Raw genomic sequence first — 23,167 nt, 5'->3', positions numbered from 1 at the left:
TATTAATTTCATGCCTGACATCAGCAGGCATTTTAACTGAATTCTGGTTGTGTAGTTTAACCTTTAACCTCATTGTACTATTGATTTCCTTGCACAACACACACAGAGGTGCCTGTGATTAAGTGGTCTTCAAATAAAACAGTAAAAATAAATGCTTTTTAATGAAGATATAAATAAAACAAGGGATAGTCCCAAGCCTCTGGGGCCCAGACACATTGCGGGAGAAGAAGCATGGTTCCTGTGTGATAGATAAATTAGGGTTGCCATACTTCAAAATGTGAAAACCCAGACACATAAATTGAGAATTGAGCTTTTTTTTTTTTTTTTGGCAAAGTTGCTGAGCTCTTTGAGGGGGGGATTTGAAGTTTCTGAGCTATTTTTAAGGAAATTTGCCCCCCAAAACCAACACTTCCAACATGGGTTGCCATATGCCCTGGTTTCCCCGGACATTTTTACCGATTTGCAGACATGTTTCCCAGTATTTCCAATGGACAAATCCTGGATATGCCCAGGAATTCCCGTTATATCTATATTAGGGATGCCATACGTCCGGACATTACCGGGATTTCAAAGGCAGAATTGACATGGGGGTGGCGATTTCTGAAAGGTGGCGCTTTGTCCTGGATCTTTGGCAAGTCAATCACAAAAGTCTTTGGCATTTGTGTAAAAAAGCTCAATAATTTCGGTGGTTTCCTTAAAAACCAGCGGTGTCCTGGTTTTTACTTTTGAAATATGGCAACCCTAATAGATAGATATATTATATAGATAATATTATATACACACACAAATGAGTATGGTAAAGTACACAAATGAAGTATGGTGTCTGAAAAATCAGAACTCCTATTAAAATAAACCAGTTCCGTTTTAAATACTGAAATACTAAAGAAGATGGATAACAATGTGTAACAGAAAAAGAAGCAGAAAATTGGGTTACAGGTGTGTGAAAGAAAGTAATAGAAGTGGAAAGAAATTGCAATTGAGTAGATTGGAAGTCTAACACAAAGGTGGGGTGAGGGGTGAGGGATGGTGGTGGGAAAAGGAAAGTATCTGTGGGATTGAGTGCGGGTACGTATGAACATTTTAAAGGATTGTATGAAATGTATGTTTGTATATTCGTAACGTGTGTATTAATGCTGAATTATTTTAATAATAAAAACTTAAATAAACAAAAAGAGGAGTATGGTGCCTGTGTGAGATATATATGTGTGTGTGTGAGAGAGAAGATATATTGGGGGGGGGGGTTCCTTCAACTATCCTCTGCCCTCGAACCCCCCACTCCGCTTTTCTCCTCAGCGCCTCAGGTACCCCCGCGCAAACGCGCGCGCAGCCCCGCTCGCTCCGCCCTCGCGGCGTTGCGGCAGAAGGCGAGCGGGCGACCGGCGGCGCGGACTGACCTGAAGCAGGTGGCGAGCTCCCCGCTGGGCTTCAGGCACGGGTACTTGGTGGTGGCCACTTTGCTCTCGGAGCAGACCTCCCTGCGAGGGGGAGAAAGAGAGAGACCGTGCTTAAAGCGTCGCCTGAGAGACGTCCAAAGTCCAATTCCCTTCCCGTCTCCTCCGGGGGCAGCTCCGGCTTGCTTGGCCGTCGCGGAGGCGCGGGAAAGGCGGCAAGCTGAGGAGACTGGCCCTTCCCTCACACCCCGCACCGCCACCGCCACCGCCGCCCTGGCCCTCCAAGCCGCCGTCCCACCCACCTGTCGCTCTCCTCGGGCTCCTCGCGGTAGGTCCACGCATGCCCGAGCGCCGCCAGCAGCAGCAGCCCCAGCAGCAGCAGCCAGAGGCGCAGCACGCTGGGCGACGTCGGCGGCGGCCACAGCGCCAGCAGCAGAAGGCGCCGGGCACCTCCGCCGCCGCCCCGCAGCACCATCGGGCGGCCTCGCGGCTCCCCTGCGCAGCGCCCGACCTCTCCGGCTGCGTGGCGCGCTCGAGGGCGCGCGGAGAGAGAAAGAGGAGGGAGGGAGGGAGGCGGAGGCGAGCGGTGCCCCCTGCGGCGGGAGCGAGTCAGCGGGGCCGGCGGCGTGACCAGCGGGAGGAGGGAAGAGACAGGCAATGGACGGCGCTTGGCTAGGCGAGGAGGAGAGAAAAGAGGGATGGGGGGAGAGGGCGACCAGATGCTTCCGAGAGGCGATCTTGGGTTGCTTTGGCCGCCAAGGAAGCGGAGAAGGGGGAGCGGGAGAGACGGAGCCAGATGTCGCCGAGGGTGGCGACCCCAGGAAGTGTTGGGGGAGATCGGCTTTTTTCCCGAAGCTCGTGGGGCAGGAGAGAGGAGGAGGTGGGGGGGAGAGGACAGAGAAAGGGGTCGCCAGCTGGTGCACGGAGAGGCTGCCTGTCGGACGGGGGGCTGGGGTGTTTCCTTCCCAAAGCGACGCGAGAGGGAGGATCCCGGTGTTACAAGGTTCCCCTCCACACACGGTTCACCAGGAGATAGGAGATAAGAGGGATGGAGATCGGGAGGTGGAGGGGTGGCCCGCTGTTGCGCAGCGATCTGGGGCAGCAGCAAGGGAGAAGCAGCTTCTCTTGCTGGGAGGGGGCGGAGACAAGGAGCCAGGCTCCTCGGAGATTAAGGATGAAAAGGAAGGATAGAGGTACAGCAGAGGAGCAGGATAGGAAGCGATCTAAAAGTTGTGGGTCAAAACTTGGTTTCTGGCTAGCCAAGAGATTGGGGGGGGGGGAGAGATGTAGGGAGAGCATGTGCGCAAAGGGAGGAGGAGTATCCAGCTATGGCAGGATGTGGGACGGGTTTTTTGTGTGTGTTTTTTACAGCTACTACCCAACCTGCTGGTCAGGGATAGTCTGACATAACCATCTTTCCAGGAAGGAGCGGGAGGGGTTTTCCAAAGAAGGCCAGGCAGGAGGACTCAAAGAACCTGGAGGTGGATAGAAGAGAGAGCCAGCTATAACAGGAGGAGCGTGTTCCAAGGCAGCCAGAAGATTAAGCCAAGCATTTTGGAAAGGCGGGTGGGGTTGGGGGACTCAGGCTAGATCAGTAACCATAAAGTCAGGAATGGCCAGGAGGCTTAGAATGGAGGAAGGTTGGGGGGTGGGGAGCCAGAGGTTGCAGATGGGCAAGTGGAAAGAACAATCCAGGGGTCAGGAGGATTGGGAGTGGGGGTGAACAGGAGATATAGAAGTTGCGTAGCTAACTTGCACGAGTTAGCAATTGCAAATGGGAAGAGGCTTTGTGAGCAGACGGAGAGGGGCACCCGGTTGGTTGTGCAGTTAAATAATGTTACACCCCGCCTTACAGTGTGAGGTTCCAAGTGCGCTTTCACAAGGTCCGTGTTTCCTTTTGAAAATGAGGCACAGTGGGGACTGTGGTGTCTTTAGGATATATGGCTTATTTACACATATATTATACAACCTGAGCCTACGATGGAGGCGTTCCCAACATTGCACTCAAAGAGCGTCTTGCTTCTCCCAAAGGTGCAGCCTAGGATCCAAGCAGACATCAACATCGTCCTTGTCTCTCTCTCCAGCCTGCTGCTTTACTTCTACATTACATCACTCCTGCTATAAACTCTTCTAAATCACATTGCCTCTGACTTTATCTGTGAAGTGAAAGGGGCTCTGCCTGTTTGCCAACTCTCACGGAGTTATGGCTCATTACCCCAGGCCATCACCTCATTGGAAATTAGCCTTTCAACTTGTTGATTCCAGGGGATTAGCATTGTCCAGCACACAGCCTAATGCAAAGGGTCAAGCTTAATGCACATAAGCCTGGGACCCAGACTTAACACCTAGCCTTAATTAAATTCTGACTCCATCTAGACCCAGAAATCTAGGGTGTCTAGCACCCACAAACTTGTAAAAGCAAGTTTAGGCTCTAGACTTAATGGTCTGTACTGGGAACTCCCATCTTGAGAGAGTAGTGTGTTTTATTTCACTTACTTCAAGGATGTTAAGCCAGCTCTGCTCCATTTGGGGGCTGTTGAGTGGGACTCTGGACTTCTGCCCAAAAGACCTGCCCCAGGGGCACTGCCAGACAAGGATTCAATATCTGCCTGGTTCATGAAATCAAGGAGAAAACAGTTGTTGCATTCGAGTCTCCCAACCTATTTCCCTGCAAGGATCTTAATCCCCATGAAGTTGGGAGCTAGAAATATCTCTTCTTTCATGTTGTTTTTCATCCTCGAGGATTCCAAATATATTTTTTTAAAAAACCTTTCTCTTAATCTGTTTCTCTGATCACTGACTTTGCAGTTCTGCTTATACAGGGAAAGATATTTAGCAGAGCCAGCCATTCCAAGAACTAATGCTGGTAGTTTTTATGATGGAGTCCAGAGTCAACCTTTTCTTTCCCTTTTCTGTCCGGTACTAGAGAGCATAGATCTCTGCGAACAAATGTAATTGCTTGTGTCTCTTTGCACAGGAGAGGCACAGGAGAACCAGAATATCCCAGCAGTTCTCATCAGAACTGAGTTAGACATCATAACACCTTAGCAGCTACAAAGTATATAGTGAAAAATTGAATGTTTGGAATTCTCATTTGATAGAGCATGTGCTTTTCATCCAAAAGATCCATGGTAAGAACCCTGGCATTTCCACTGCAAAAAAAAGATGTCATACAGTAGGGGCGGCTTTGGGAAAAGTTTCTGCCTAAGGATTTGGGCAGCTGCTGCCAGACAGAGTTTGTTGTACTGGGCAAGGTGGATCAATGGTTTTGCCTCAGTATAAAGCAGTTTGGCCTGTTTATACCTACTAGGTTTTATTATTTTTCTCCTGCAATGTACAGTGGTACCTCAGGTTAAGAACTTAATTTGTTCTGGAGGTCCATTCTGAACCTGAAACTGTTCTTAACCTGAGGTACCACTTTAGTTAATGTTCTCCTGTTCTCCTGCTGCCGCCGCGCCGCCTCCACTCGATTTCTGTTCTCATCCTGAAGCAAAGTTCTTAACCAGAGGTACTATTTCTGGGTTAGCAGAGTCTGTAACCTGAAGCATCTGTAACCTGAAGCGTCTGTAACCCGAGGTACCACTGTATATTAAAAAAAGACCTAATGGCAGCAGCTGCATTAGGTACACTTAGAAACAAGAGTCGGTATGGATTTTCTGCTACGTTCCACCTTCATTCCTTACTTTATGCATATATACAACCTCTGTGTCTTTACCTCTCCCATCATGCTTCAAGTAGAGAGAAAAATTGATGTGATTGGTCAGTTAGTTAAATATTTCTTTTGTTTCACTTCCTCTGCGGGAGGGCAGCTCCCCCGCCCCTCCTTGGCTACGCCCATGCTGCCTGATTTATTTATTTTTACACTAAGAAGCTCCTAAAGGAGGCAGAGTGTCTTTTCCGTAGCAGAACTGAGCTCACCGTCTTTTCACACACAAAAATCCACTCCTGGTTTTCCCCCTGTGCTTTCTTAAACTCAGTAGCCTGAATTATAAGGGGTATTACTAAAGGGGTATTACTAAACAATTGGGAGACAAAATCCTTGTTGATCTACTGCAAATCAGTCAGAGTTCTGCTTTCTACCCACCCCTGGACTATGTATGACACAAGCTTGCCTGAACATCTGACCAGTTGGTCCTCGAGGATCAATTCCAGTATAACAAGGATGGGAGACCTGTGGTTTTCCAGATGTTGTCAGTCTGTAACTCCCATCATCCCTGACCACTGATGGGAGGGGGTCCAGCAACATCTGGAGGGCCACAGTTTCTCCATCCCTGCCCTGTAGAAACCCTGTCTTTAAGAATCTGTGGTCTTCAGCCTGAGCAGTTGTTGCTGGTGTGGCGATTCTGCTAGTACTATCGCTGCCCTTTTCGAAGAGCCTGACATTGTGTGGGAGGGGGAGTTTGCACAGTGTTCCCTCCTGACTGGGTGACCACAGGCAACCCTGCTGCATTTGGGGTTAAGGGGCAGAGCTTCTAGGTCAGAAGATGATGCTCCCAGGCAGGCTTTTATCTCCAAACACCATTCAACAAAGGGAATTGAAGCAGGATATTGAGCCTAAGAATCTCTTTCTCCTCTGCTGTATACCCCCAGCACAATTTCTCAGGAAGGGCGTCTCAAGCCAGGAGTGATATTTCGGAGTGTATAAACATCCTATATTTAAAACATGTTCTATTTATCTATCTGTTAACAGCATTTATATACCACCTTTCTGCCAGGACATTCAAGGCAAAGCTGAAAGAAATTAAAAACAGCAGTGCTGCCTGGCAACCTCTTCGAATGAGTTTGGTGGATATGATCATGCCTACTATCCATACCCTGGGACGCAGGTGGCACTGTGGTCTAAACCACAAAGCCTAGGGCTTGCTGATCAGAAGGTCGGCGGTTCGAATCCCCGCGACCGGGCGAGCTCCCATTGCTTGGTCCCAGCTTCTGCCAACCTAGCAGTTCGAAAGCACATCAAAGTGCAAGTAGATAAATAGGTACCACTCCAGCGGGAAGGTAAACGGCGTTTCCGTGTGCTGCTCTGGTTCGCCAAAAGCGGCTTAGTCATGCTGGCCACATGACCCGGAAAAACTAACTGCGGACAAACGCCGGCTCCCTCGGCCAGTAAAGTGAGATGAACGCCGCAACCCCAGAGTCGTCTGCGACTGGACTATCCATACCTTTACTATCCATACCCTACAATGCAAACACACTGATTGTGTTTGTATAAAAGGGGGGGTCCTATATAGATGTATGTGCACAGGACTCTTCCACGCAAACAGGAACCCTGATGGTCAAGGTTTTCACCCAAATGTAGAAGCCCTGTATTGTCATAGTGCTGTCAGGCAAGGAATGTCCAGAGTGAAGAATGAACTCTTTTATTGTCAGAGGTACATTTACAAGGTAGGAAAATGCATGCCCATGCATCCTACATTTCTCAGGTACTCCTAGGTGTGCACCCAATGAGGAAGTGGCTGAAACAGAGAGACACACACCTCTGCACCTCAGCTTATGTATCTCCCCCACCTGAACTGCACGCAAGCAGGCGAAGACTATGCCTGCATGTAACCACCTGCTCCTCTCTCTTCAGTCCTAGCCTGGTCCTGGGAGCAGGGAAGGTGGGGGCAGGAGGACGAGGTGTGGAAGCCCTGGACTCTACACCAGCCTGACCTATCTCTATCTCCTCCTGCACCTGTTCTCCTGCACTCTCCAAATCCTACAGCTTCTACCTCTGATTCTTGTCTCCCAGCTGTCACTGGCTCTCCCAGTTCACTGATTCTTTTTTTCCAACCCCCCTTCTCCCAGTGCCCATTCATTGGTATCCAAGCTCCACTCAGCCAGTCCCCGCATATATATGTACATCCGTGTACATATATAGGCCTATCTTTCACACAAACACTGCATGTCTAGGGTGCGGAGCCAGTGGGCCTATTGGTGGTGTGTTTGGATGAAAAACTTGCTTGTGAAAGGGTTTGCACTGGGAGAGAGAAGAACTTCCAAACTTCCTAGGCTGTTTGACCTAACCTGTACTAACATCTCCTACAGTGCTAGACCTCGCAGGATTGTTGTGAGCATAGATTGAGGAGGCATGACACATTGCCTTAAGCTACTCAAAGGAAAAGTGGGGTTTAAATGCATAAATGAGTAAAACAGCCCTGGTAAGCAGGAATAGAAGGACTTGTCAATTTTGGTTGCTTTTCATTTTTACAGTCTTATATCAATTTCTGCAGCCGATAAATACTTGAGTATTTGCTGATTAGAGAAAAAGTGTGCAGGTTTCTTAACTACATGGAACTCTTTCTGACAGAAGAATAATTCAGTGCTAACCTGAAAGCAACAATAATCTCAATAATCTTAATCATAATAATACAGTGTAATTTCTCAGCCAGCCGTTCTGTTTGCTTTTGTTTAATTAGCAAAGGTCCTAATGCCTGCAAATGCTCTGTTTAATTAAGCATTCAAGGAGTCACCTTGGCTCCAGATGGAGTATTAGAAGTAATCCTCAGAGTTGCAATATTTTTGTCTTAATCAGAATCCTTTCTTCAGCAACAACCCCAACCAAGTTTCATGATGCGATACAATGCAGTGGATTCCCCCCCTTTTTTTTCTCTCTGTTGGTAATCATATTACTAGCTAACGCACAAAAGATGTGGCTCTGATCTTGTTTTATCTCCTTTGTAATGAACGAACAGCCAAATCCATTAAGAGAACAGGGGCTACATCCTAAAAAGAACCACGATGCAGTCAAGGAAATATTAGAAGTTATGTTGCCCCAGGCAGAAATAATCTGGCACGAGTTTTCCTTAAGTAAATTCAGAGTGTTTTCTGCTGTGAGGATGCTCTCCACTGAACTAAGGCAGCCTTAACTTTGACTTGAACAACCAAGCAGAAATAGAATGGGGGAAAGCTGAAAAAGAAATCTGGGAGCATTTTTAGATACGAGCCAAAGAATTCAGCAGGGCATGTCAGCAATTCTCCCCGGAATTGTTTAAACAGAAATTGAACACACTTCGGCTGGCTTGTGTGTTTTCCTTCATAATGGGTGTGCTTGTGTGTGTTGTGCCGCACGCCACAATTGTAAACTATTCTGTATGCAGAAACATTTATTTATTTTAACTTGGCAGTGCAGGCTGTTCTTTGTGTTAATTTTAATACGCCAAATGGCTTTCGCAATCATCTTTGCTTACGTGCGCAAATGAATCGTCCACGTTACTAAGACGTATGACTGGCCCAAGACTCATCCTGTATGATAAGTGTGGCAAATGTTCGTTCTCTTAGTGTGGATCATTACAATGCCAAAACAGCATCACTCATTCACAAAAGGGAGGTAGCGGCAGATTCAGGGAAACTCCACAATTTACAGAAGTACTAAAAATATATATCTTTGGGGGTGGAGAAGAGGTATTTCCCAAATAGCGTAATGAGATACTCAGTGGGTATGGAATGCTAACTGTTAAGAGGGAGGGAGGGAGAGGAAATGGAAAACCAGAGGTGGTGGATAGGATAATGGGATTGACCATTTCACACTGCAACCTTTGGTTGCACTTTTGTCCCACTTGTCTGTGACTTCTAGCCGCAGTAACTGAACAGAATATCCATGTTCAAAGACTCTGTACTTATAAGTGCCAGAACAAATAGTCAGGGATGACCGTCCTTGCTTCTCAGGAAGCTGACGGGCTGCTGCTGGGAACAGAATGCTGAACTAAATGCATCAAGTAGTAGATAGGTAGCCGTGTTGGTCTGCCATAGTCAAAATAAAAAAATTCCTTCCAGTAGCACCTTAAAGACCAACTAAGTTAGTTCTTGGTATGAGCTTTCGTGTGCATGCACACTTCTTCAGATACACTGAAACAGAAGTTGCCAGATCCTTCTATATAGTGAGAAGGTGGGGAGGGGTGTTACTCAGAAGGGTGGTGGGAATGGGAGATAGGCAGATAGCTGGGAGAGCCTGTTGACGACTCTTAACGACTGTAATAGGTCTTACAGGAAAAGGCAAGGGGTGAGAAGGTGAGAAATGGTATAGTCATGTATAGTGAGATAAGAATCCAATGTCTTTGTTCAGCCCTGGTTTTTCCATTGTTTTAAGTTTGGTAATGAGTTGTAATTCAGCAGCTTCTCTTTCCAGTCTGTTTCTGAAATTCCTTTGTAGTAAAACAGCTACTTTGAGATCTTGTATAGAATGTCCTGGGAGATTGAAGTGATCTGGCAACTTCTGTTTCAGTGTATCTGAAGAAGTGTGCATGCACACGAAAGCTCATACCAAGAACTAACTTAGTTGGTCTTTAAGGTGCTACTGGAAGGAATTTTTTTATTTTGACTAAATGCATCAAGGAAACTTGTGACATTCATATATGAAGGAAAGTGCAGGATGTGTCCTAGTGGCTGGAATTCTGCATTGCACTATGACAAACGTTCTATTTGCACACACATTTCAGGTTGCCGGACAAAATCATAGACCCATAGAATTATAGAGTTGGAAGGGACCCTGAGGATCATCTAGTCCAACCCCCTGAAATGTGGGAATATGCAGCTGCCCCATATGGGGATCGAACCTGCAATCTTGGTACAGTGGTACCTTGGTTCTCAAACTTAATCCGTTCCAGAAGCCCGTTCCAAAACCAAAGCGTTCCAAAACCAAGGTGCGCTTTCCCATAGAAAGCCATGCAAAATGGATTAATCTGTTCCAGACTTTTAAAAACAACCCCTAAAACAGCAATTTAACATGAATTTTACTATCTAGCAAGACCATTGATCCAGAAAATGAAAGCAATTAGCAATGTACTGTACTATAAAATAGTATTGTAGATCAGGCATGTCCAACTTCAAGTAGGCTGCTTTCCTGGAGGGGGCAGGGATGGGTGACAGGGGTGAAGTGTTTGTTTGCTCAGTCTGCTGTCAAGGTGCTAAATGTTGGTGGGTAGCATTAGAACTCTGCTCATTTTTTTAATATATTTTTTTAAAGATCAGGCAGCTCTCAGGCTACAAAATGACCCCCCTTCTCCATTTTTGGTGTTTTCTCCTCAAGGGGAAAGGACAGACTTAGAATGTCTTCCTGATACATAAAGTTGCTAGGCTGCTGTTGCAAAAAAACAAACAAACCCCAAAACAAAACACTACTTTCTGGGCTAGGTGGTAAGAGTATTAACACTGGCTTTGTTGCTTGGTATTTATATACCGCCTTTCAGTGCTATCTGTGTTCCTAAAGAGGTTCAGATTAAATACATTCCGCCCTTAAACAGTGCCCAAATTACCCATGTCTGAGCCCGCCACTACTCTCTGCCTCATGTTACGACTGCCTTTGAATGGGGAGTACCTGGTGTGCTCTTCCATTCCCCCCTTTTTTTAATTCAGAAGCACAGATACTCTCCTGAAAGGGCTTTAATTCTGAACTGCCTTTGTATAGTAAAGAACAGCGTTCTTAATACCACCCTGCCTCTAAGGAGAGTCTCAGCTACTGAAAGGAAAGGCATGTGAGACAACTCTCCCCGTTTCACACATAATTACAGCTCGCATCTTGGATTACCACCAAAAACAAAGATCCATCGATTAAAAATGCCCCTTTGAAAAAAGGGGAAAGCTGCTGACTAAGGAGAAAATGTCAAGGAGGATTTCTGTACAAAAGCAATCTAGAAGACATAAAGCATTATTTCCCCATGAGCATCTATGGTGGATGGTGGTTTGGAAGACCCAGTTCTTACCCAGTGCAAAACAACTGCAGATAGAGTGAACTGTATGGCACTAGATAAGACTGTTTTATTTACATAGGAATCGCGTTTCGTTACAAGAAGTTCTGAGCTGAAGAACGTGAGAGCCTTCAAAGTGTCCTGCTGCCTATCAGTCACCCTGAAAGGATCAGAGCTGTTCGTGCTTCATCACTCTTGACCTCTTTGATGAGGCTCAGGTCATCCTTCTAAGCGTGGGAGAAGGAAGATAAACAGTCCCTGGGGCTGTATAAACTTCTTATTCCTCCGTGCACACTTTCCAAGCACAACCCAGAAACAAATACCTGGGCTTTCCCCCTCCCTCCACCAACTGCACCTACAGTGCTTAGACTAGGAGTAGGCAAACTAAGGCCCGGGGGCCGGATCCGGCCCAATCACCTTCTAAATCCGCCCACGGACGGTCTGGGAATCAGCATGTTTTTATATGAGTAGAATGTGCCCTTTTATCTAAAATGCATCTCTGGGTTATTTGTGGGGCATAGGAATTTGTTCATTCCCCCCCCAAAAAAAATATAGTCCAGCCCCCCACAAGGTCTGAGGGACAGTGGACCGGCCCCCTGCTGAAAATGTTTGCTGACCCCTGGCTTAGACCCTAACCTAAAACATCAAATATCCCACATAATCCATCCCTTGCCAGACCTTCCTTCCCCTCTGGTCATTTAGGGTGTTTCCCTCCTGCTCTCCTGAGAGCCGTTGTTCACTGAAAAAGCGGAGGGCCAGTACAGTTGTAGAGAGAAACACAAATGAATACAGGCAGCTCCCCATTTACGCGGGGGTTACGTTCTGAGGCATCACGAGTTTAAGTGAAATTGCATATATTGGGAACACCATTGAAAAAAAATGGTTGTTGTTGTTTAGTCGTTTAGTCGTGTCTGACTCTTTGCGACCCCATGGACCAGAGCACGCCAGGCACTCGTGTCTTCCACTGCCTCCCGCAGTTTGGTCAAACTCATGCTGGTAGCTTCGCGAACATTATCCAACCATCTCGTCCTCTGTCATCCCCTTCTCCTTGTGCCCTCCATCTTTCCCAACATCAGGGTCTTTTCAAGGGAGTCTTCTCTTCTCATGAGGTGGACAAAGTATTGGAGCCTCAGCTTCAGAATCTGTCCTTCCTGTGAGCACTCAGGGCTGATTTCCTTAAGAATGGATAGGTTTGATCTTCTTGCAGTCCATGGGACTCTCAAGAGTCTCCTCCAGCACCATAATTCAAAAGCACCAAGTCTTCGGCGATCAGCCTTCTTGGTGGTCCAGGTTTCTCTTCCATACATCACTACTAGAAAAACCATCGCTTTGACTATACGGACCTTTGTTGGCAAGGTGATGTCTCTACTTTTTAAGATGCTGTCGTTTTAAGATGGTAGACACCACAGACTTCCTTGCTCAAACTTCAGCTCTCCAAAGGTGCAAGGGCTCCTGGGATTGCAATTGCAAAGGCCCGGGGGGTTGCTAGGAGCTGTTTTCATGCCATTTTTGCACTTTTTAAGGGTCGTTTTTGCCCCTTTGCATGCCAAATCCGGGTTCATGGTGATCCGTGTGTGTGTGCATGCTTTGAACATGTGTACATGGGGAGTTGCCTGTATACAGTTGAGGAAAAGTTGCTTCGGCAAATTGATCTGACAAAGCAATTAAACACTATAGCCTTGAAAGGAAGAAACTCATCTCTTTAAAAAACAAAAGAAAAGTCAAAAAAATCAGAAAAAGATGGAGGGTGGCAGCTACCTTTGGCATCAGATTCTGCCTGACTTTAAGGCTGGAAGAATGGGAGGAGGACAATCTACTCCATGGAGCAGAATCCACTGGGATGTTCTCCCCTTTCATTATGATTAATTTTAATTGCAAAAGGCTCAGTAATGTTCTTTTTCACCTTTCTTCCCTTCCAACAAGGCCTTGTGAAGGAGAACCTTCAGGTGGATTTATTCAGCTCTGTGTTAGCTGATGTGGAAAGAGTGTCATTCTGATTTTTTGACCGAGGGACCAAAATATATTGAGCTAGTGCTGTTCTGACGTTGGTCTTTTTATCTGCAGCCCTGCTCACTGTGAGCTTAATCCTTCTGAAGCGAAGCACAGCCTTAATGGTGTGCCTGTAGGACTGTAGTCTGTCAAAACAAACAGAAGCAAACCATTCTCTTCTTTTTCATACTTTTAGTTGGTTACTGGCCTGGGTTCTCTGCAGTGAATTACTGAGGTTAAGAACACTTAAGAATAGTGGTTTGGATGATGACTGGGGGGCTTGGAAACTGAGTGAGACCAACTTTATTATTATTGGGGTTTTTTTAAAAAAAGATTAAACATGTTCTGTTCCAAGAAGCACTGAAGACTTCAGAGTTTATTGAACTTAAGTCAGGAAACATTCAGAGATGGGAGAGATGATTTTCTAGATTAGACAATGAGCCACATCTTTGAAAATCCATTTTTACCCCCTCTTTCTTTCTTTCTTATTTATTTTAAAATGTATTATATGCTCTTTTGTAAAATACTATATAGCAGGGTGGCTTGCAACACACAAAATACAGTCTATAAATATATATAAAGCACAATTTAAAATGCCAGTAAAACATCAGTGCATATTGGTTGGTTTAAAAGGGGGGACAGGACATTTTGTGAAGGCTGGTCCAAATAGTGTGATTTTCGAAAGACAACAAAAGAGGCCCGGGATGGTTGGGTTACTGCCAAATCTCTACTGGCAGGGAGTTCCGCAGGTCATGAGCTGCCACACTCAAGAATTAGCCCCTAGTGAAGGCCAACTGAACCTCAGGGAAGTGGGTTGCCACCAGAAGTGCCCCATCAAAGGATCTCAGGGATCAAGGTAGAACACAAGGGACTGAGTGGTCCTTATGTTACTTTGGCCGAAGTTCTTTGTGAATTAGGACAAAAACTTTGATCCTGACTCAATAGCAAATCGGAAAGCAGAACAGCTCTCCCAGCAACAGAGTAGCATGTAGCTAGTAATGCACTCCTGCGAGCAGCCTGGCCACAGCAGTAATTGCAGCAGCTTCTGGACCAGATGCGAGGGAAGCCCAACATAAACTGTGTTCCAGCAATCGGGTCTTGGGGTTGCCAATGCATGGACCACTGTCATTAGGCTCTCCCAGTCCAGAATGATCATACCAGCCAGAGCTGGTGGAAAGCACTCCTGGCCGCAGAGATCCCTTGATCTGTATCTGAAGTGTATCTGATCTGTGTGTATCTGAAGAAGTGTGCATGCACACGAAAGCTCATACCAAGAACTAACTTAGTTGGTCTTTAAGGTGCTACTGGAAGGAACTTTTTTATTTTGACTATGGCAGACCAACACGGCTACCTATCTGTAACCTCTGGCTAGTTCACCAGCCCCTTTCGGAGAGAAATGACTCTGCCCTTGTAATCCCTTGCTCTGCTAACTGAACCAACCCTCCCTGGCTTGATTTTACCAACCATGCAATGTGAATAAAGAACAGTCTTTCGTCCAAAAGCCTGTACATCATTAAAGCTTCAAACCCTCTTCAAACCTGCATTGAAAGTACACCAGACTCGCGATACTCTTTTCAGTATCCCCAGAACTTTGGCAGAATCAGAAGGCAGATTGGTGGCTGCTGAGCAAGTACAATTCTCTTTATTTCAATTCAAGGTTATTATTTTTTTATTTTTTTTTGCTTAGGGTCACCAGCCAAGCTTAGCCCAGGGCATTGCCCTGTTGTTGTTGTTTAGTTGTTTAGTCATGTCCAGCTCTTTGTGATCGCATGGACCAGAGCGTGCCAGGCACTCCTGTCTTCCACTGCCTCCCGCAGTTTGGTCAAACTCATGTTAGTAGCTTCGGGAACATTATCCAACCATCTCGTCCTCTTTCATCCCCTTCTCCTTGTGCCCTCCTTCTTTCCCAACATCAGGGTCTTTTCCAGGGAGTCTTCTCTTCTCATGAGGTGGCCAAAGTATTGGAGCCTCAGCTGCAGGATCTGTCCTTCCAGTGAGCACTCAGGGCTGATTTCCTTCAGAATGGATAGGTTTGATCTTCTTGCAGTCCATGGGACTCTCAAGAGTCTCCTCCACCACCAGAATGTATCAAATTGTATAGTAATCACGAGACTGAATGAATCATAGAATCACAGAATCATAGAGTTGGAAGAGACCACAAGGGTCATCGAGTCCAACCCCCTGCCAAGCAGGAAACAATGCCTGACCTACTGAAAGCGCTCGTTCCATACATAGCTAATTCTGCAGGATGGGAAAAGAGAACTGATACCAGTTTCATTTGGCAGCAGTGCAGAGAGGCAATGGGTGTGAAAGCTTCTTTGGAATTTGCACTGCCTGCCCACATGCTTGCCCCTTTTGCCCTTGCACTGCCTTCTTAACCCGGACATTTGTAATTAAACAGATCTTTTCAAAAGCACCGAGATGCTCTCTCTTCCAAAGGAAAAGGATAGTGGAGCGGTGTGGAGGTCACCTTGACCTCCCTGTTCCTTGGGGAAAGGAGAGCATGCAACACAATGCAAGCACAATCTATCCAGAGTTAAATTCTTTAAAGGGGCTTTTCTTATTTAAATCAATGGGGCATAAAAGTCCTTAATGTTGTCTGGCTTGTGCCCTACATTAATGGTGCAAAAACCATTTGTGAAAACAGTCTCAACAGAGTAGGGTAGGAAAGCTGCCGAACATACACAGAGTGCCAGTTTTTCAGCAATAAATAAGCACAGCCGGCTCTCACGTAACTAACTTCATGGACACAAACATCTAGAGATTCGATCCTGTGCACACTTGGAAATTAACCACCCCAAACAAAATGGGATTTCTGTGTCAACTTACACGATGGTGTGCTCCACCTCAGTGAATATAGCTGCCATAGATTATCCTTATATAATATATCTCTTTGTACAATATACCACTTTGATGCCCTGGGCTCCTGCAGGAGGAAGGTTGGGATATAAATTGAATAAATAGCTTTATTGCACTCTCCTATTTTCTCTCGTTCTCTTTTACCCTATTATACACATTTGAATAATGTGTTCTGTATGCTTCCAATCTGGTTTTCTTAATGCTGGCCGTTACCTGCAATTAATTGATTTGAATAAATAATAATAAGTTCAACACTGCTCATTTGCCCATTATACATGCTTACTGAAGTGCTACTCTTCTAAAAGCTTCTTAAAAACAAAAAACCGGAAAAATCCCTCCCTTTTACCATTCAATATTGCCTGTGGCTGTCCTACATCAGCTCTGCCTTGTGATTTTACAGGAAACCACTTCATCTTTCCTCCCCCGCGTCCCTGGCCCCACTTGTGAATGCATTACACAGCTTAAGTAAGCTACAAAGCCAATAAATACTTTTGTGACACCCCGAGGACTAACAAGTTTATTACGGTGTAGGCTGTCGTGGACTGAGGTCCACAAAAGCTTGGGCCACAATCAATTTGTTAGTCTTTTTAAGTTGCTGCAAGACTCATGTTTTTCACTGCAAGAGACAGCTGGCTCTCTGGGCGCTGCTACAAGAGCAAGCAGCAAGTCATCACTCCTCAGTCCCTTCGGGTTGCCTGTCACTCTGGCAGGGCATCTTTGTCAGGTGTACAAGAGGCATTCAGCAGGTGCCACCATCCCTGGCAGGGAAGTACTGTACAGCTAAGCTTCAGCTGTTGCAGTTCTGCCAGTAGAATCTACAGGATCACTGCCAAGACAAACTAAGCAGAACAAGCTGGCAACGCAGTTTGTCCCTTTTACCAGTCCTCTCTCCTCTTTGCATCTTAAATGGCAACGGCCACAAAAGCCTGGGGGGCATTCTAATACCAAACGTGACCTTTCCCTCCCTGTTTTCCCAGGCTCACACAACTTGGACTTGAGCATTCACGCATTTCTGGGAAGAGTGCATCCGAGGCTGTTGGATACCTATTGAATAGCTATTTTGTACTATTAAGAAATCTGGCAAGTATTAACCACCAGCCTCATTGTGGTTGCCAAACGCTGTTCCTTCCGCAGTGGTGCCACGCAAAAGCTTGAGCTGTCCTCCCCACCCCACCCCACCCCCCAAAAAATTATGCTTGTAAACCAAAAGAAGCATAAATCACTTAATTCAAGTCAATTAATGAAGATCTAAGAACAAAGGGAAATCCTCAAATCATTGGGCTTGGTGCAGTCATTGATTCTCCCTAGCATTTCACAGCTGAGAACAGAATCATAGAGTTGTAGAGCTAGAAGGGACCCCCAAGGGCCATCTATTTCAACCTCCTGCCCACAGCATGCAGGTGGGCTCGAACCACCAACCTTCTGGTTTACAGCCAGATGCACTGACCCATGGCACAAGCAGGGACACTTATTCGTGTTTAGTGCTACTGTAATCTCATGAGCAAGACATAAAGGCATTGGTCACCCCTCTCTTATTTCTTCTTGGTATTTGTTACTCAGAACAAGCAGGATTTATTTCACCATTTGCCCTGATAGTCGTGTCCTTTCTTTACAATGTTCTTGAAATGTCACTATCACCACCACTGTCTAGAACTTCATTCCATACTTCCCATTTATCAGTCATCCAGTAACAAAAGGTTTCTGGGCGACGTGCAAAACAAAACAATATCACAGTCCCAAGAAAACAAGAATCAGTGTAACAGCAAATGAAACAACCGCAAAAGCAAAGCGAGGGTTCCAAGGGAGAAAACTGGAAAGTAAAGTATCACAGAAACAATCAACAAATATGGAAAGCCAGTGGAATCGATTCCAGAGAGCGAAAACAACCCTGTTTAAGCCACAGCATAATGAAACAATAAAATAAAAATTGATTAAGCCTGTGGAATTATTCATTGGGTTGGTTGGGTTTGTTTCTGTACATTTTTTTAATTTGACATTTAAATAGATTTTGTCTCAAAGTCACTTTAAGACATTGTATCAAGCGATGAAAAAAATGTGCTGAATAATAATATATGGTATATATATATTAAGATTACATTTATGTCCCATCTTTAATCCAAGGAGCTGAAACTGGCATACACACTTCTCCCTCTCTCTGCTTAATCTTAACAACAATACTGTGAGCTAAGTTAAACTGAGAAGATGCCGAATGGTCCAAGGTCAATCCGTAGGCTTCATGACTGAAGGGGGATTTGAACCCTGGTCGCCCAGGTCCTAGTCCAACACTCTAACCACCACACCACACTGTGGCATGTAGTAAAGCAAACTGGGAGCATAGCAGAAGCAGACCTGATGCTCACCCTACACATGCTCATTTATTTATTATTAAATTTAGCTCCTTCCCTTCCTCTCAAAGGAGCTCACAGCAGCAAGTTCGCCAGACTTCCTACATGCACACACATTGCCTACACCTCTGCTTTTCAGGTGCAATTAGAAACCCTGAAGAAGTTACTATTGGGCTTCATTTTTACCAAACAACAGAGGAAACCCTCAAATAAAACCTAATGGTGCATGTCTTGGCACAACTGTGCAGCTGGCCTCAACTGCCTTGACTTGCTCACTCCCATTTCAAAGCAACGTTTCCAAGTGTTTTCCTGGAAAACATTCATTGTCAGGGCAGAAGCTATTTATAATCTGACAAACCATGTTTCTGGACGAATGACATCAAAAGTGGCCGATTGCCATGGGAGCAAACAGGTTTCTGAACACACATCGCAAAGACCATACAAAAGGAATGTTGTGCTTGACAAATCGTCCATTTCCTTATGGAAAGGCCCAAGTAAGCCCACACAATGGCTTGCAGGCAGGCTGATGGGAGGCACAAGAAACAGCTGCAGAGATATTTGCACGTAGACCCCGCTGAAAGAAACCTCTGTGGGGGCCCTATGTTCTCATCTACCTCAGTGGCCTCAGAGGTCTGGCACTCCTCATCAACCCCAAGGTACTCAGCTCCTGTTTACCTGTTGCGTGACTCGTCTCATCACACCACCTCATTGATCCAGCGTGGTATAATGATTTGTTGGCATCCATCTGTCTCGAGAGACAATGGAGTGCAACTCCAGGAGCAAAGTAAAACCACTGGAGAATCACAGCACCTGCTGTGGCTGCAGAGACCGATAATTCATAACTTCTGCTTCCTGCATTGTTTCTGCTGCGTTAGTAGCACCAAAGCGACCTCACTGTGGTGCAAGCCTGGGCTGTGTGTATGTAGGACTTCCAGAACACGCAGAGAAATGAAGAGGGTGTAGCAGGAGGGCGAGATTTCCTGGTTTCTTCAGCAGCCTGCCTCCACTTCCTCTTTACCCTCTTCTGCTTCTGCCTTTGATTCTGGACTGCTCTCTGCCATATACTCTCCCTGCTCACAAAACCCTGCACCTCCTCCTCCCACTCATTGTTGTCCTCCACCAATCCCCTGGCTCTGAGCCGCCTTCTTCTGCGGGTTCCTTTGTAGGTTCTCCAGCTGGTGCCTCCCACTCCTCCTGTGCATCCAGCCAGTCCATGATATTAGGAGTAAACTGGCTTTCTGAAATTAATGTGTGATCGTTTTATCCCATTTGTCTGTTAATGGGGTGTGCATGTCAATGCAATGAGGTAGGTCAGGCTGCGATGACAGTGAGCTGCACAAAGCCACCCACGGAGCTTTGTGGCTGAGCCACTGAGTGACTGAATCTTGGGATAGACTCCAGGATCAGAGATCTAAAATAGTTGTCTGATAAATATATGGTGGAGGGGCTCCTCCTCCAAGAACCAGTTGTACAGAACTGTTTTTTATTTCCTCTACTTCTGAGTTCACTCAATGATGGATATTTCTATAGTAACAAACAGCTGTTGTCTTCTAAATAAAATGGGGAAACCAATTAAGCTGATTTGCAGCTCCTGGCTTCTGTTCCCTTCTTACTTCAGAGGCACAGTTGACTTTTGTGGCACGCCTAAGCAATGAAGGGCAGAGGAAGGAAGCAGGTGACGCTGTGGTCTAAACCACTGAGCCTCTTGGGCTTGTCGATCAGAAGGTCGGCGGTTCGAATCCCCGTGATGGAGTGAGTTCCTGTTGCTCTGTCCCAGCTCCTGCCAACCCAGCAGTTCAAAAGCACAGCAGTGCAAGTAGATAAATAGGTACTGCTGTGGCGGGAAGGTAAACGGCGTTTCCGTGTGCTCTGGCTTTGTCACAGTGTCCTGTTGTGCCAGAACCGGTTTAGTCATGCTGGCCACATGACCCGGAAAGCTGTCTGTGAACAAACGCCGGCTCCCTTGGCCTGAAAGCGAGATGAGCGCTGCAACCAGTGCTGGATTTACATATAAGCTAAACAAGCTATAGCTTAGGGCCCCACTCTCTTGGGGGCCCCCAAAAAATTAAAGGGGAAAAAAGCTGGATGTACCTTTCCAAAATATAAGATAAAAAGCAAAACCTACATACAGCAACAGTGTTTTGTGTTGTGTAGGCTCCTATTTGTTATAAATTACCATATAACATATTTGTTGTTTAGTTGTTTAGCTGTTGTTGTTGTTGTTGTTGTTATTGTTGTTATTATTATTATTATTATTTCCACCTTAATCAATGGAATTACAGTGGTACCTTGGTTCTCAAATGCCTTTGTACTCAAATGCCTTGGTTCCCAAACCTGAAAACCCAGAAGTATGTGTTCCAGTTTTCAAACGTTTTTCGGAACCTGAACATCCAATGTGGCTGTCGGCTATTGTTTCCGGGATGCCTGCACCAATCAAAAGCCACACCTTGGTTTTCAAGCATTTCAGAATGGATTAAGTTTGAGAACCAAGGTACCACTGTATTTGGCGCTTTTGTTTTTGCTATTTATTTTGTGTTTTTGTTTTTGAGGCTTTTTCAGTTAATTTGTTTTTCTGACTACAAATACTGTCTTATTTATTTTATAGTACAGTACATAGATTACTGCTTTCATTTTATGGATCAATGGTCTCGTTAGATAGGAAAATTCATGTTAAATTGCTGTTTTAGGAGTTCTTTTTAAAAGTCTGGAACAGATTAATCCATTTTGCATTACTTTCTATGGGAAAGCGCATCTTGGTTTGGAACGCTTTGGTTTTGGAACAGATTAAGTTTGAGAACCAAGGTGCCACTGTATGCCATATTGGCAAAACAGCCAGATCTGCTGCTCCTGTGGATCCTGCCGCCTGAAGCAGTCACTTCATCTAGCTTCATGGGTGGGCTGGGCCTGCTTAGATGAGCACTGAATTATATGGCACTCACACCCCAGCAACACACATTCCCTGAAGGCTGTGCCTTACCTGAACAGCTCTAAGATCGATGGATTTGGGGGGACTTTTTTTCTGAAATATGTTTTGCTTCTTTAGGCAAATTACTGTTCTTGGTGCTGGTGTTTTACTTTTAACCTACTTTTAACATTGCATTTTATAGATTGTTTAATGGATATTTTATTGTTGGTTTATGGAAGTTTTTAAGTGAGCATAACCTGCTTTGTTTCCCAGTAGGAAGTGAGAGCTGTATGGAAGTGAGAGCTGGACCATAAAGAAGGCTGATCGCTGAAGAATTGATGCTTTTGAATTATGGTGCTGGAGGAGACTCTTGAGAGTCCCGTGGACTGCAAGAAGATCAAACTGATCCATTCTGAAGGAAATCAGCCCTGAGTGCTCACTGGAAGGACAGATCCTGAAGCTGAGGCTCCAATACTTTGGCCATCTCATGAGAAGAGAAGACTCCCTGGAAAAGACCCTGATGTTGGGAAAGATGGAGGGCACAAGGAGAAGGGGACGACAGAGGACGAGATGGTTGGACACTGTTCTCGAAGCTACCAGCATGAGTTTGACCAAACTGCGGGAGGCAGTGGAAGACAGGAGTGCCTGGCATGCTCTGGTCCATGGGGTCACGAAGAGTCGGACACGACTAAACGACTAAACACCAACAACCTGCTTTGAGCTTTTGCTCAATAACTAACAGTGAGATCTAAGTAGAAAAGAATGCTAAATAATAAAATATTTTTGACCATCAAGAGAATCCAGGCTTCGTGGTTCTATCAACAAAGGTGAAATTACAACAACATCTCTTTCTGACAGGATTATTATAATCCCACCCATTCTATTTGCATCTTCCTTCACTTTATAGTGCATGTGCAGCTCTTGTGTGAATAGTTTTAATAAGTTGAGTAGCTGGCAAGGTAATATGTCCAATCTATTCTGCTGTGATCCCAGCTGCCTGGGCAATGGACTGGAAGAGATTTCCAAAAAGTTGCCAAAGGGAAGCAACAACTTGCTTCTGATTAGAGAAGTCCATCAAAAATTTAGTGTGAATTTCTCCTAAAGTGTACATTTTCTAAATTCTTGTCTAATATACACATGTTTGCAATGCAATTGTGCCTGATATATGGCAGTTTTGCACATTACTTTCACCAGCACATCCATTATAACACACACTTTACACACATATATGTACATTTGTATACATTACTTGGCTGGAGAAAAATTCATGGATTGCGAATTTCGAAAGAGATCTATGGTTTGCTTTGATTTTGTTTCGTAAAGAATGAATGAGAGAAGTTCACCTTTTATTGTGAACTAAATCAAATTTATCCCCCTTCTTTACTCCTGTTGAGCAAACCACTGGCAAAACTCCCACTTGGCATTTGACCAGAGTGAATTTACGCTTTTGTTACTCTTTGCTTGACAGGTTGTCTGAAAACCAATGAGGTACTTCTAGACGTGTGGAAAGATAACATGTTTCGGATGACCTGAAGGCTCTGCATTTGTTGCATAACTAAAGATTCTACTTTTATGAAACGCATTTATGTCAGCTGGTCACATTTCCTGTGATTATTTTTTTTTTAAAGTTAGGTGGCAAAATGTTCACCTAGTCATGCTATGGTTATATAAAACTATTAACCCTCCTTATAAGGCATGGGACTCTTTTTCACCCTCTACAGTTGCTTGCACAGCAATTTGGATGGGAGAAACCTAAGTGGTTAAAAAAGAGAGCTGTTTATGGGTCTTCTGGTTTAGTAGCATGAGAATCCGTATACAATGTAAAATAAACTGTTTTTGTTTGTTGCAAAGGTCAGATCAGCCCCAAATGTTATGCAATGTTGCACGTAGGGCTGTTCCAATATTTGTCCACAAATATTTCTAAGTTTTCTGGAAGGTGCTTTCTCAGAGGAGCTAAAATGCTCACTGCATACTTTCACTTTTTAAAAAAAGCTGTGCATAGTTTGGACTTTC

The 23,167-nt window shown here is 45.2% G+C and overlaps 1 protein-coding gene and 1 long non-coding RNA gene across 5 annotated transcripts in view; one reads left to right on the top strand and one right to left on the bottom strand.

Moving 5' to 3' along the window:
• CCBE1 (collagen and calcium binding EGF domains 1) overlaps positions 1-2,643 on the bottom strand; it is a 141,419-nt gene extending 138,776 nt beyond the window's left edge. For 2 of the 3 annotated variants that reach the window (XR_014517256.1, XM_083466154.1), the window contains exons 1-2: positions 1,694-1,925; positions 1,395-1,475 (exon numbers count right to left, since the gene is read on the bottom strand). Coding sequence is in view for 1 of the 3 variants with exons in the window: in XM_083466154.1 (XP_083322280.1) it covers positions 1,395-1,475; positions 1,694-1,866 (254 nt within the window). In the remaining 2 variants the exon portion in view is untranslated. Of the gene's footprint in view, positions 1-1,394; positions 1,476-1,693 lie in introns of all 3 variants that reach the window. The other variant, XR_014517255.1, reaches the window with a different exon arrangement.
• LOC310689105 lies at positions 1,619-21,953 on the top strand. 2 transcript variants are annotated; one of them, XR_014517324.1, is made up of 2 exons: positions 1,619-1,719; positions 21,431-21,953. It is a non-coding gene; the product is annotated as an uncharacterized lncRNA (long non-coding RNA). The 2 variants fall into 2 exon arrangements; XR_014517325.1 differs by having other exon boundaries at positions 1,645-1,719; positions 21,428-21,953.
• Positions 21,954-23,167: the final 1,214 nt, after the last annotated feature.

Source organism: Podarcis liolepis (genome assembly GCF_965112155.1).
Source record: "Podarcis liolepis genome assembly, chromosome: 11".
Lineage (NCBI taxonomy): Eukaryota > Metazoa > Chordata > Lepidosauria > Squamata > Lacertidae > Podarcis > Podarcis liolepis.
This window is presented reverse-complemented; position numbering and strand designations above follow the sequence as displayed.